Below are 13,738 nucleotides of genomic sequence, written 5' to 3'. Positions count from 1 at the left end.
GTTTGCACAAACCTCACCCATTGTCACTAAGTTTTTTTTTTTTTTTTTTTTTTTTTTTTCCCCCCTTGGAAATTCGTGAACTGAATGTCCTGTTTATGGATTTGAAGATCCAAACACAACTCGGCGCTTTCACATAGTTAGTTATTTTTGTAAGATTCCTACAACAGTATCCAATCTCAGTGAATAAACAAGCATGGAGTCAGATGAATGGAAATGACCCAGATAACCAGGGTTCCACGTGTGACGTCATGCGGGATTTGCCCTGAGGCAAGGCTGCCTTCTTCCAGGATCCGGAAGCCGCGATTTATCAATAGTTTTGTGCTTGATAATAAAATAACAAATTTTTATATTTTTCTCCCTGCTTTATTAATTCATTTTGGTCGTTACTAATGATGTATGTTCATTGTAAAGCATTACATTCACTTTAAAAAGAAGTACAGATCAAGATAAGTCAAGCATAATTCTTCCCTATATACATTCAATAAACAGTCCTGACAGAGTAACACAGCAGGACTAGCCTATGATGATTTGGAACTGTTTTTAAAATGTGCATTAATTTTTGCCCTAGGTGGAGACAAATATGACTTAATTGTTATTGATCCACCGTGGGAAAATAAATCTGTGAAAAGAAGCAGTAGGTAAGTTTAACATGTTCTCATGCTACGTATATGTACAATATGCTGTCCATATGAGAAACAATACAAGCTCCTTTAAAAGAAAAAAAAACTCAAGCTGATTTTTGAATGGTCAAATCAAAAGTACATTATGTAAACAGCTAAGGGCTCCAATGTGCCATAATATTAGTCTTATTTTATTTATTTATAAGTATTCATTTTAAGTTTACACAATGGTTGCTTTGCATTACGCCTAGAGATGACTCAAAATGCACACACGAGTATTCTGACCTACCAGTCATAACTGCACAGCGGTGGCTTGTGACCCTAGATAATATCTGGATGATATCAATAATGACCCATCCTCAAGCAAAATTAAGTTCAGAGGTGATCACACTTGACCGAAGCTATTGGCTACGATGTTTAGAGTAGGCAGTTGAGAGTTGACATTGTACAGTCATCCAGCAGTGTAGCAGCTTGTTTTCAATGGTCTTAGACATGTGTTTGTTTAGCTGTGTTTATTGAGCAGATATGTTACTGTAATCATTAACAAGGCATGCCAGATTACAGCAAAATTTCAAGCCCAACTTCACCTGAAGAAGTACACAAAAGACCTGAAACTAGCCCAAAAATTTCAGCCCCTGAAAAAGTGCCCCCAATCCCCCACCACCACCTTTGCATGGGAAACAATGTCCCCTTGGTGCACATACTGTACTGTGCATGGTCTTTAACCACTTCACAATACCTTTTTCCCTCTCCCTATCATTGCAATATATCACTTTGCATTTGTTTGCAGAAATCTATTAGATTTAAAGCTGTACTGCCTTTCAGATTTTTCAAGTTTAGGTCATAAAAAGAATTTTTCCTGACACCCAATTATTTTTGTTTAGTGGATCGAAAGTTACAGAATTTGAATCACAGACTTCCAATTTTGTTAATCTTTTTTTTTTTTTTAAAAATAGAACCATTAATGAATTTAGGGCCACATGGCCCTAAATTCTCAGCTATTTTTTCCTGCTTCACCATGATCCATTTCAAGATACTATGTCATGCATCACGTGGTGGGCTTTCCCCGTTCGTGCAAGGCATTGTGGGATACAAATTTGAAACAGGAGAGAAAAATGGAAGACGCGAATGAAATGTGAAAGACTGACTACAGTAACGGAAAGCGAGAAGAAAAGACGTTATGTTGGGAAGGAAGGGAAACGCAGGACCAAACTAATAAATATCGGTGGTCAGCGAGCACCTCGGTGTGATCAGCTGTTCGTTTAGCGACAGAATGATGGGACTGTCAGTGCACGGTCAAGGTAAACCTGTAGATGGCAGTAATGCAACACTGTGGATGCCAGCTGCCGTAAAACCCAAAAGAAGAGCGTGCGCACACAGACTTCCTGTGCCTGCTTGACTGTGTGAAGTGAGCGATTTCATGCACATTATTTGCTCGGGAATCCCCTCAAATTAAATAACTTCCCAGCCACAGAATGGCCTGTGGTGTGGTTGTTTTGTTTTTTGAGATATTGCAGAAATAAACATATCACAATGACCAAGTTTCAGAGGGAACTAAATTTCACCGATTTTATGAAATCGAAAGGCCGTATAGCTTTAATTATGATTATTTGCTAGGCGGCACCAATATCTTGTATGCCAATCCTTTGCCTTTATAACTCCCTCCAGCCTTTTTGTGTCCTCCGAGCACTTTTGGATCTTGTCAGTTGTAAAATTCAGTGGCCGCACATTCCTCCTTGCATTTCTGTTAACTCATGTCCTACACTTCCACTTCCTTTTTCAAATCAGACCTGGAGACTGAATGGTCATAACGTTTTGACTTTCCTGTTGATTTTGTTTTGGTCTCTTGACTCTTATGTCTGTAAATGTGTTCAGTTCACCTTTGCATTTATGCCAGCTTAAGTTTGAGTTGTATGTACTGGCATTGTAGTGCTTGTGTGTCTGTTCCTAGATCAAGGACCCCTGCTCTCAGCAGATCTCTTATCACACCTCCCTCTTTCTCTCCATTATACTAATTATATCAATTTTGTTCTCCGACTGGTTTGAACTGGATTGGAGAGGGCAATTCTGAATAATTGAGATGTTATATTGATCATCTGTGTGTGCCTAATTAAAGAATATCTGAATTCCACTGTGCAGTCAGTCTTTAGAGTCTCTTGTAAAAATGGTTTAATGAAGCACGAACCGCAACTGATAAATGATAGATGTCAATGCTTGATGCCAGTTAGTCACTGTTATGTGAATTAGCGACTTTCTTTACTTGTAGATTACGGTCTTCTCTATAGGTGCACGAGTACATTTTACATTTCCGTTTTCTATTTTTTCCCAAAATTATATTTATTATGTAATTTTAATATGAATTAATAATAGCTGTGCAATATATTCTGACCTGCTGATCAATCGTATCATTTAATCAATGCAATTTTGCCATGTCCACCCAGCTTAAGCATGCACAATAGTTTTAGCTATAAAAAGTATCTGCAAGAATGAAAGTAATTGTCATCAGTAGTATTCAAATATTTTAGTACATTTTTATAAATATTTAAATGTGTCATGTCAGCCTTTTGTTAAATGTTAAGCTATTTACCATTTCTTATGCTATATGAGTAATTCTATGCTTAGGTATAATATTCAACAACAAAAAAAGTCATGCAGTTATTTGAAGGATAATCAGCAAGTGAAATTTTGTGATCATGACCATGTAATTTTAAATTTAAACAGCCTGAACACTAGGGCTGTAACGATATGCGTATCGAAATCGAAATTGCGATACGCAGAGCCACGATCCATATCGCGATACAAGAAGGCAGAATCGCGGTACACCCTTTCAGACTTCTCCTCAGCCCCAAAACGGAGGCGCTTCCAAACTTCAATTTATGAATACTTTTTATTTAAATTACATTTTAAACTTACTTAAATTACTTTTATTTTTTTATATCTATTCGTAAGTCGTTTTTTCGCCGACCTGCGACAATCTTCTGCGAGTCACGCAATGTTCACACTCGCCACTGGCAGAGCATTCATTTCTTTTAAGCGGTCGCCATTCTGGTTGCGACGCGGGGAGCGAATCTGTAAACAAGCAGCTCATTGGCTGGCTAGGTGTGCCACAAGCCAATCACAATCACTTGACCGGAAAGGCATGCAGTGTTGCCAGATTGGGCAGGTTTAGGTGCTTTTTGGCTGGTTTTGAACATATTTTGGGGTGGAAAACATTAGCAATATCTGGCAACACTGAAGGCATGTCTGCTTGGGCGGAAGCCTTCTGCGGCAGTTACATTTTGACACGCGAGCAATGTTTCACCATAAAAATTCCGTAATTTCCGTCTGTTTTCCGCGATCACAGAAAATCATTGGCCCTATGAGAGTGAGACAGTGAGAGAGCCATCCCCCCCAAAAAAAATCTTAACGGATTTACACGATTTGGAAAAATGACTTTTTCAGAACCGAAAAAAACAGAGCTTCCGGCTCAACAGTATTATTTTGAGAAATAAAACAATCTTTGGATATACATTTGTTCTTTTTTGCATACATATTACTCATTCTCTGCAGTGGTCTGAATTATTTGTTATTAAATAGTTAATGTAAGTAAGTAAATGTTAATAAGTCAAATTTACTACTTTAAAAAAACATTTTTAAAAAAATCGTGGGCGTATCGAATCGTGGGTCAAAAATCGCGATACGAATCAAATCGTGAGTTGGGTGTATCGTTACAGCCCTACTGAACACATTGCCTAAAAATCTAAACTATAACTCCCATTACCTTGGTTTGCAGATACAGTTTTCTGCCATCCTCTCAACTCAAACAACTTCCTGTGTCAGTGTTGAGTGCAGCAGGATGTATGGTGGTTACTTGGGTAACCAACCGTCCCCGCCATCTCCGGTTCATCAGGGAGGAACTCTATCCTCACTGGGGCGTGAAACTGCTTGCAGAGTGGTTCTGGGTGAAGGTGCTCTAGCCATCATGCATACAAAACATACTCTTGGGACAGGAGTTACAATATGTTCATATTCTTATCAATCTCTTTCCACTGTATGTAGTCTATATGTACACTCGCTGTCCACTTTAATAGAAACATCTGTATACATGCCCATTTATGCAGTTAACTAATCAGCCAATCCGGCATAAAATCATGCAGATACAGGACAAGAGCTTCAGTTAACCCTTTGATGCAAAACATATGCACAGCCCTTCTAATGCACAACATGGGTCAAAAATGACCCGCATTCATTTTCCAGGTTATTTCATGCTGACTGAGTTTTTCTTTGCTCTATCTTTTGAAATCAATTTATTTTATGATTGAATATTCCAAGTATTCTTTAAATATCTTGTTTTTAATTACCACAAATCATTAATTTTTTCTTTCCTACTTTATGAACAAATGTACTTTTTATATTACTACACATGGATCATCCAAGTGTGATTTAAAATTAAATGTCTTAATACTATAATAATTTGTTTCAAGTAATTACTTTAGCAGTGAATGGGGCCAGTTATTTATTTATTAACTATGTAGTTAGCTAAGCCAACTACAATAAAATTAGCTAACTAAAGTAGAATATGTCAACAGCTCAGTAGCTAATAGTAATTACTTGTAACTTTCTGACGAGTAATCTACTCACTCTCAAGGTAACCTAAACATCATCAATTTTTTTCTAAGGTAATGTTAGAACAATTGAAAAACATTACTTGCATGTATTAGATGGGCAAAGGGCGCTGTGCTGTGCTGAGCTGTGAAATGTCTGACACAAGCACAATTCACAGTTCCCACCAAACGCTGGAGTAAATGCATGCGGGTCGGTTCTGACCCATGTGTGTAAACTTGATGTAGAATTACAAAAGCTGTGCTTGTTCATAACTTAAGAAAGGAAAAATAAAAATGATTTGTGCTAAACAAAAACAAGATATTTACTGCATATTTGGAAAAGTAAATGACAAAATGAATTTATTTCAAAAGTATATCATAGAAACACTGAGCCATACATGAAATAACCTGGAAAATGAATGCAGGTCGTTTTTGACCCATGTTGTGCATTAGAAGGGTAGTGATACAAAAAGGGTTTTTATTCAAAAAGTAAGAAAGGAAAAAATAAAATAAGGATGTATGACGATCAAAAACAAGTTAATTGAGGAATACCTTGAATACTGAATGATGGAATTAATTTATTGCAAAGATATAGAAGATAAAAACTCAGCCGGGTCACTTTTGACCCATGTTTTGCATCAAAGGGTTTTAATGTTCACATCAAGCATCAGAATGGGAAAAATGTTTTCTTTGATCCTGGTATGGTTGTTGGTGCCAGATGGGCTGATTTGAGTATTTCATAAACTGCTGATCTGGGATTGTTAAATCTATTAAACTAGATTGAGAGTGTATATATCTGTATATCAAATGCCAAATAAGTACAGTATGATCTCAATATTTGTAGCAAGTATCTGCGATTTTCAGTGTCATCTGAGATTTATAGTTGTGGTTGTTTTGCCAGCTGAATATCTTTTTCTAAAGTATGTTCAAACCACTGTTTTGTGTTTAACTGTGTGTAGGTGACCCGGAAAGGGGAGCTCGTTTTCCCCCTGGATTCGCCACACAAGAAACCTTATGAAGTGTTATTACTTGGAAGGTTCTGTGATAACAGTGACAGCACAGCTAGGTAATGGCCTAAACTTGAACCATTTAGAGACATGAACATCATAATGCTGTTGTTAATTAGCATCTGCTTTAAAGCTTTGTAGAAGTTTGTTTGTTTGTTCATTCGTTCGATCATTCATTCATTTATTCGTCTCCGGTAGTCACTTTATCCTAGTCAGAGTCATAGTGGATCCGGAAAACTGGCAAGTGGGATAATTCACCCTGGATGGGACACTAGGCCATCACAGAGCATCATGCAGACACACATTCACACAATCATTCATACCTAGGGAGGAGTCCCATGTGGACACAGAGAGAAAATTTGCTTTGTGGATGTAATTATCAATTTCTTGTTTTTGTTGCAGTTAATTTTAAATGACTTGAAATGGCATACAACATTTTCTTTCTATTCCAGTGTTTATATAATGTTAAATGGTTCAAGGCAGCTTTCACAGAGGCAGGTGTTGTACTTATTAAGGATGGGAAGGGGGGTTCGGGGGAAGGGGGCACTGACAGCTTAAAATATGGTGAATATCGAAAATATCCTTGTTCTTTATTGGAGCAGCTGACACATATGTAACTAGAAGGGCACTTGGTAGAGTGCATACCTCCGCCAAGCCACATATTAGAATATCCACAAAAAAAAAAAAAAATCCTGGATCCACATACACTACCGTTCAAAAGTTTGGGGTCACCCAGACAATTTTGTGTTTTCCATGAAAAGTCACACTTTGATTAACCACCATAAGTTGTAAAATGAATAGAAAATATAGTCAAGACATTTTTCTGGCCATTTTGAGCATTTAATCGATCCCACAAATGTGATGCTCCAGAAAGTCAATCTGCTCAAAGAGCTCAACTGTTTTCAGCTGTGCTAACATGATTGTATAAGGGTTTTCTAATCATCCATTAGCCTTCTGAGGCAATCAGTACGTTTACATGCGCATCCAAATCGAGCTGCTGTCGGTAATCGAGGCAGGGGTGCCAGAGAAATCCAATCCTACATGCATACTGTGAAATCGAACTATTGAGTGAGGTGCATTGTGCACCCGAGCCACAGGTGGCGCTACATGCCCCATCGTGTTGGTACACTTCCGGTTGTCGTCATGAAGAAGAGCTATTCAAGAGTATAAACAAAGGGACTACAGGCGGAAATTAGCATGCACTGCTATAACCTGGTACAGACATCTGTCCTTACCACAAGGATAATGTTTAATTTGTACACTGTCCCTTTTAAAAATAAAATAAACTCTAAGAAGAGTGTTTGTAGTTTGTATGTACGAACAGAAGTGTTCCTAATAAAGTGGGCGGCTAAGGTGAAGTGTCATGCCGACCGAGGCTGTTGTGTTTCCCGCTTGTGGTCTCGTCACTCGTCACTTCCGGAAGGGGCAGCGCTGAAGTAAGTAGCTCGACTACGTAGCTCGATAGGGTTTACATGCACTAAGTAGCTCGGCAGAAATCGCATAATCTAGGTCGTGTAGCTCGATTGCGAGAAATCAAGTTCGGTTCAATTTCAGCCTAGCTAAGGTGTTTACATGCCATTTAGAACTTCGATTTCAGACGAGCAACGGCAGAAATTCGATTTTCTCTGTGCATGTAAACGCACTGAATGAGCAAACACATTGTACCATTAGAACACTGGAGTGAGAGTTGCTGGAAATGGGCCTCTATACACCTATGGAGATATTGCACCAAAAACCAGACATTTGCAGCTAGAATAGTCATTTAGCACATTAGCAATGTATAGAGTGCATTTCTGATTAGTTTAAAGTGATCTTCATTGAAAAGAACAGTGCTTTTCTTTCAAAAATAAGGACATTTCAAAGTGACCCCAAACTTTTGAATGGTAGTGTACATATCAGGATTTGAATCAAAATCTAATCAATTGTTCCATGGCCAATCTTTCCTCAAAATTTCATCAAAATCCATTCACTACTTTTTGAGTTATGTTGGAAACAGACAGACAAACAAACAAACAAAACGGAGCTGAAAACATAACCTCCTCCAACAAAGTTGGCGGAGGTAACTAGACACAAGGTGGTACAGTATGTTTCCTTTATTACTTCTAAAACAAATCCATTTAGCTGACTTTTGACTGGTTGGTTGTAACAGATTGCGAATCTCTTTGTAGGTTATTCAATGTGCTGCCTGGTCCCATTATTCACTAAAAGTTTGTACACATGATAATGATTAACTGCAGCCTGGTACTTTTATATACAACAACTTTCTATTGGCTGTTTTTGTTTTATTCATAAATATGGGCACCCTAAAGGCTTGGTCTTTGTGTATGTGTTTTTAAGTTATACCAAATGGCTCACAGTCTATCCCATTTCTTTCAGATCTGATGTGCGCGAGATCCCAGATCAACGGCTCATAATTAGCATTCCCTCAGCACTGCACTCTCAGAAGCCAGCTCTATCAGGTACACAGAACCTTTTGCATGTTGATTTATAACTGTTTGTGTGTAAAGTCTACACATAATATCAAATGGCATATGAGGCCAGTATGTGTAGTGAGTGCAAGTGGCAATGACTTCTATTCTCACATACACCATCACTATCAGGGATAAAAAAAAGTACATAGCTTTTCATGTTGATGAGACATAATTACCTCCATGGCAGCACACCATGAATTTCAGTTCTCACTTTAAAGGCTATTTAAATTCTAGACCCCAGTCAAATTCTCGTAGGGAAGAGTTTGAGTGACAGAACTACGCTCCAGTGTCCATCTGGTATGAAATTAGATGAATGCTCACATTTTTCCCTTCAGAGAAAGAATAAAGGTGCTTAAACAGACGGTGTATTCAGTTCACTGTTTTACAGTTATAATTGGTTAAGCCTAGGTAACACTTACCTGATCTATTAAAAAAACCCTGCAGATTTTTGTCTTTGCATTAATGTATTAGTAAAAAAGAGCAAATGTTATAGAGAATTTTTTGCATATCATTAACCAATATTAATAAAAGATTTAGATTAAAAACCCAATGCAGCATGAAATAAGGAGAACTACAGCAAGTTGTCCACGATGTTCAGAACCTACCAACTAGTTTCCTTCTGTAACATCATGACAGCAGTATGGTGGTTAGCACTGTCGACTCACAGCAAGAAGGTCCTGGGTTTGAGCCCAGTGGCCGACAGGGGCCTTTCTGTGTGGAGTTTGCATGTTCTCCCTGTATCTGTGTGGGTTTCCTCCGGGTGCTCCGGTTTCCCCCACAGTCCAAAGACATGCAGGTTAGGTTAACTGGTGGTTCTAAATTGACCGTATGTGTGAATGGTTGTTTATCTCTGTGTCAGCCCTGTGATGTGGGAAAGATACTGTGGGAAAGATATACTTTCCCTGTGTCTGTGTGGGTTTCCTCAGGGTTCTCTGGTTTCCTCCCACAGTCCAAAGACATGCGGTTAGGTTAAGTGGCTACTCTAAATTGCCCATAGGTGTGAATGTGCTTGAATGTTTGAGAAGAGAGAACCTCTATCATAATCCAGTAGAAGGCAACGGGAAACCAGTAGTGTAATTCTTCCCTAGAAACTTTGGCTACATCCACACGACAACGGCAACGAGATGTTATTTAAAAAAGTATCGCGTCCACATGGGCAACGATCAGTAAAATATCAGGTCCATATGGCAACGCAACGCTTGCTGAAAACGATGCAATACACATGCCACACCTCTAGGGGCGCTGTAAGACGGTCCCTTCGGAGACACCAGAACAATAGAAGTAGTAAGGACGCACGCGCATAAACTATTATGCGCGAGACTTCATATTAGCCACAAAGTCAGGAAAATCTGTTCGTAAAATTACATTATAATGACCAAATACAATGAAAAGTATTTTTCCAGTCTCACCTGTGAAAGGTAATCCCATGTGATCTCATTTGGATGTCAAACCTGTTGGTACAGTTAAACGCAGCTAATCTTTATTCTCCACTTTGACCTATCCAATATGGCGGCGAGGATGACGTATGATTCTACACGGAAGGTGGCGTCTTTAATGGTCCGGAATAAATTGAATACTACACGTTGATGGATTAATTTGCTCTTCTACGCCCTTTTTGAGGAATGTATTGTAGGACTTAAACCAACATCTGAAGAGGTGAGATCGCTCCTTTTTTTCCCTATTTTTGCTGGCGGGATTGACTCTGCCCTAAGGGCAGAGTCTCTCTCTCTCTCTCTCTCTCTCTCTCTCACTTTGCACCATTACACAATAAATATTCACAGTGAAAATATTTTGTAAGTGCGTTTCATGAACCAAGTTATAGGATTTGTTGACCACTCGCATCGAGTTCGTTACACTTCTACCCGCCGTGAAGCACTCACAGTCATGTGGTTGTGACGTCATCGTAAACAAATCCGTTCTACTCATCCAGATGACTTTGCAACGGCAACGTTGCCAGATCTTTCCACTCTGGAACCCGTTCTCAAAAAGATTGCGTTTTGGGGCACCCAATACGCCGGTGCCGTGTGGACGCCAGGCCTAAACGATAAGCAATTGTATCGGAGTCACCTGAATCCGTTGCCGTGTGGACAGGGCCTTTGATGGCTGGAGCAGACAGAGCAGCCACACCACTGCAGTGACATGCCAAATAGATAGATGGAATATTATCACAGTGTAGTTGAAAGAAATTAAGCATTTTTTAAAGGAAATATATACTTTCTCTGTTTTTTAATAGTATTTGTTTTATAACATTCAGATATTTAGAAATGATATTTATGAAGGACCTAATAAAGTGACTTTGGTAAGGCTCCACTTTAAGGTTCCCTAACTGACATTATTTAATACTTTTAATTAATGAATCACGCACACCATAAGTAACATTAACCAACTTTTTTGCCATCCATCCATCCATTATCTGTAACCACTTATCCCGTTCTACAGGGTCACAGGCAAGCTGGAGCCTATCCCAGCTGACCTGGACAAGTCACCAGATCATCAAAGGCTGACACAGAGATAAACAACCATTCACACCTACGGTCAATTTAGAGTCACCAGTTAACCTAACCTGCATGTCTTTGGACTGTGGGGGAAACCGGAGCACCCGGAGGAAACCCACGCAGACACGGGGAGAACATGCAAACTCCACACAGAAAGGCCCTTGTCGGCCGCTGGGCTCAAACCCAGGATCTTCTTGGTGTGAGGCGACAGCGCTAACCACTACACCACCGTGCTGCCCCCAACTTTTTTTAATTAACCAAATAAGGCAAATGATAATTACCTATATTAACCAATATTCATAGTATGTTCTAATATTTAAATCTGGATAACAGAGTCTGAATATTTAAGAACATGTTGTAATTTAATTTTACTAAGTAATGGCAACTTCTTTTCAATTATGGATTGATAGTCAATGTTCATATATATCCATCCATTATCTGTAGCCGCTTATCCTGTACAGGGTTGTGGGCAAGCTGGAGCCTATCCCAGCTGACTATGGGTGAGAGGTGGGGTACACCCTGGACAAGTCCATCGCAGGGCTGACACACAGACAAACAACTGTTCACACTCACATCTATGGTCAATTTAGAACCACCAATTAGCCTAACCTGCATGTCTTTGGACTGTGGAGCACCTGGAGGAAACCCACACAGACACGGGGAGAACATGCAAACTCCACACAGAAAGGCCCTTGTCGGCTGCTGGGCTCGAACCCAGGACCTTCTTGCTGTGAGGTGACAGTGCTAACCACTACACCACCGTGCTGCCCTCATGTACATCATTTAAGACAAATTAATACATGTGCTAACAAATTTCCTTATGGTTTATTAATGCTGAAGTTCATGGTTTGGTAACATATTAACTAATGCAGTCAAAAATGTTAGTTAGGTTAATGTAAAACATGACCATAATTTTCAACCACAATTCAAGGATGACTTGTTTAAGTTGTATACAGGGAATATGGGATATCTAGCACAAAATAAACACTCGGTTGTAATTCTCATCTCATCTCATTATCTCTAGCCGCTTTATCCTTCTACAGGGTCGCAGGCAAGCTGGAGCCTATCCCAGCTGACTACGGGCGAAAGGCGGGGTACACCCTGGACAAGTCGCCAGGTCATCACAGGGCTGACACATAGACACAGACAACCATTCACACTCACATTCACACCTACGGTCAATTTAGAGTCACCAGTTAACCTAACCTGCATGTCTTTGGACTGTGGGGGAAACCGGAGCACCCGGAGGAAACCCACGCGGACACAGGGAGAACATGCAAACTCCACACAGAAAGGCCCTCGCCGGCCTCGGGGCTCGAACCCAGGACCTTCTTGCTGTGAGGCGACCGCGCTAACCACTACACCACCGTGCCGCCCGGTTGTAATTCTGTTCATACTAAATATTACAGAATGTTAAGGGAAATAATTAGCTAGTATTATGTTTTAAAATTGTGCAGCCCTTCTATAACATTGTAGAAACTGAACTGAGGTAGTGATATGTAGGCTGTTTCATTCTTTGAAATAACTGCTCAGGAAGTCCCCACCCAAACCCTGATTTTCAAAAAAACCCACCAATGGTATTCAAGAATATATTATTTGGAACTGCGAAAACAACATTAAAAGATTTCATATTGTATTATATTTCATTCAAATAATAACAGTGCTAATAACAGTAATTTCTTAATGAATGATAAATAATTAAGATGTTGATGAGCAGAACTTTATTATTTTTCCATATTGATGGTGATAATTTAATAGTGTAATAGAGTTTAATAGAGTGGGCCATATAATATTTTATACTCTACTACTCTTCTTTATTCTGTTTCAGCTGTGCTGAAGCCATACATTAGGCCTCATGCTAAGTGTCTGGAAATGTTTGCTCGAAGTCTCCAGCCTGATTGGACAAGCTGGGGAAACGAAGTCATCAAATTCCAACACCACAGCTATTTTACCACTGAGAGTAGTGTGTGTGCATGTGACACATTTACGCATACTACAGATGCAGATCAACAGGTAGATACTAGACATATGGAGAAATCTGCCTGTCTGTGAACCGAAGAACAATTTTAGAAACATAAATCACGTAATATTTATTTTTTTCGTAATGGAAAACAGCATTTGATATTAAACAAGTTTTGTACAATACCTCGCCTATTGTTTCTTCGTTTGCTTCTTCTGTCTAGAATTAATCACTGCTGATCTGTAGACTAGCATGTACACACTGTACATGCTATAAGCCTTGACTTCCTGATGCAGGGGCTCAGGAATGGATGTGTAATTACATTATAAGGGTGGATGGCTTTAATAGGCTGGAGGTGGCCCAGCACATGACTGTTTGGATTAGTAACTGAAAGGGTGGCCCTTGAGTCGGAGTCTGTGAACAGTTATACAGTTGTCCCTCATCTGCAACTCATTGCCCTCAGCCAGAACAAACATCATGCTAGATTTCCTCATTCGCTCTCTCACCCTGCACTTGCGTCTATTTGCCCTGGTTTGAGATTTTTTCTAACCCCAGTGTGAATTTGCATCCCTGTTTGTTCTAAACTGTTGGTGTGGCCCAGC

General features: G+C 39.4%; 1 protein-coding gene across 1 annotated transcript in view; it reads left to right on the top strand.

The window, feature by feature from the left end:
* mettl4 (methyltransferase 4, N6-adenosine) overlaps positions 1-13,321 on the top strand; it is a 30,059-nt gene extending 16,738 nt beyond the window's left edge. The window contains exons 4-8 of the mRNA XM_060923270.1: positions 569-638; positions 4,393-4,567; positions 6,163-6,269; positions 8,587-8,669; positions 13,005-13,321. Of these exons, the coding sequence (XP_060779253.1) occupies positions 569-638; positions 4,393-4,567; positions 6,163-6,269; positions 8,587-8,669; positions 13,005-13,228 (659 nt within the window). The 3' untranslated portion in view covers positions 13,229-13,321. The remainder of the gene's footprint in view (positions 1-568; positions 639-4,392; positions 4,568-6,162; positions 6,270-8,586; positions 8,670-13,004) is intronic.
* Positions 13,322-13,738: the final 417 nt, after the last annotated feature.

The sequence above is a fragment of the Neoarius graeffei genome, chromosome 1 (assembly GCF_027579695.1).
Source record: "Neoarius graeffei isolate fNeoGra1 chromosome 1, fNeoGra1.pri, whole genome shotgun sequence".
NCBI classification, from domain to species: domain Eukaryota; kingdom Metazoa; phylum Chordata; class Actinopteri; order Siluriformes; family Ariidae; genus Neoarius; species Neoarius graeffei.
The sequence above is the reverse complement of the archived record's forward strand: the minus strand, read 5'-3'. Positions and strand labels throughout refer to the sequence as shown.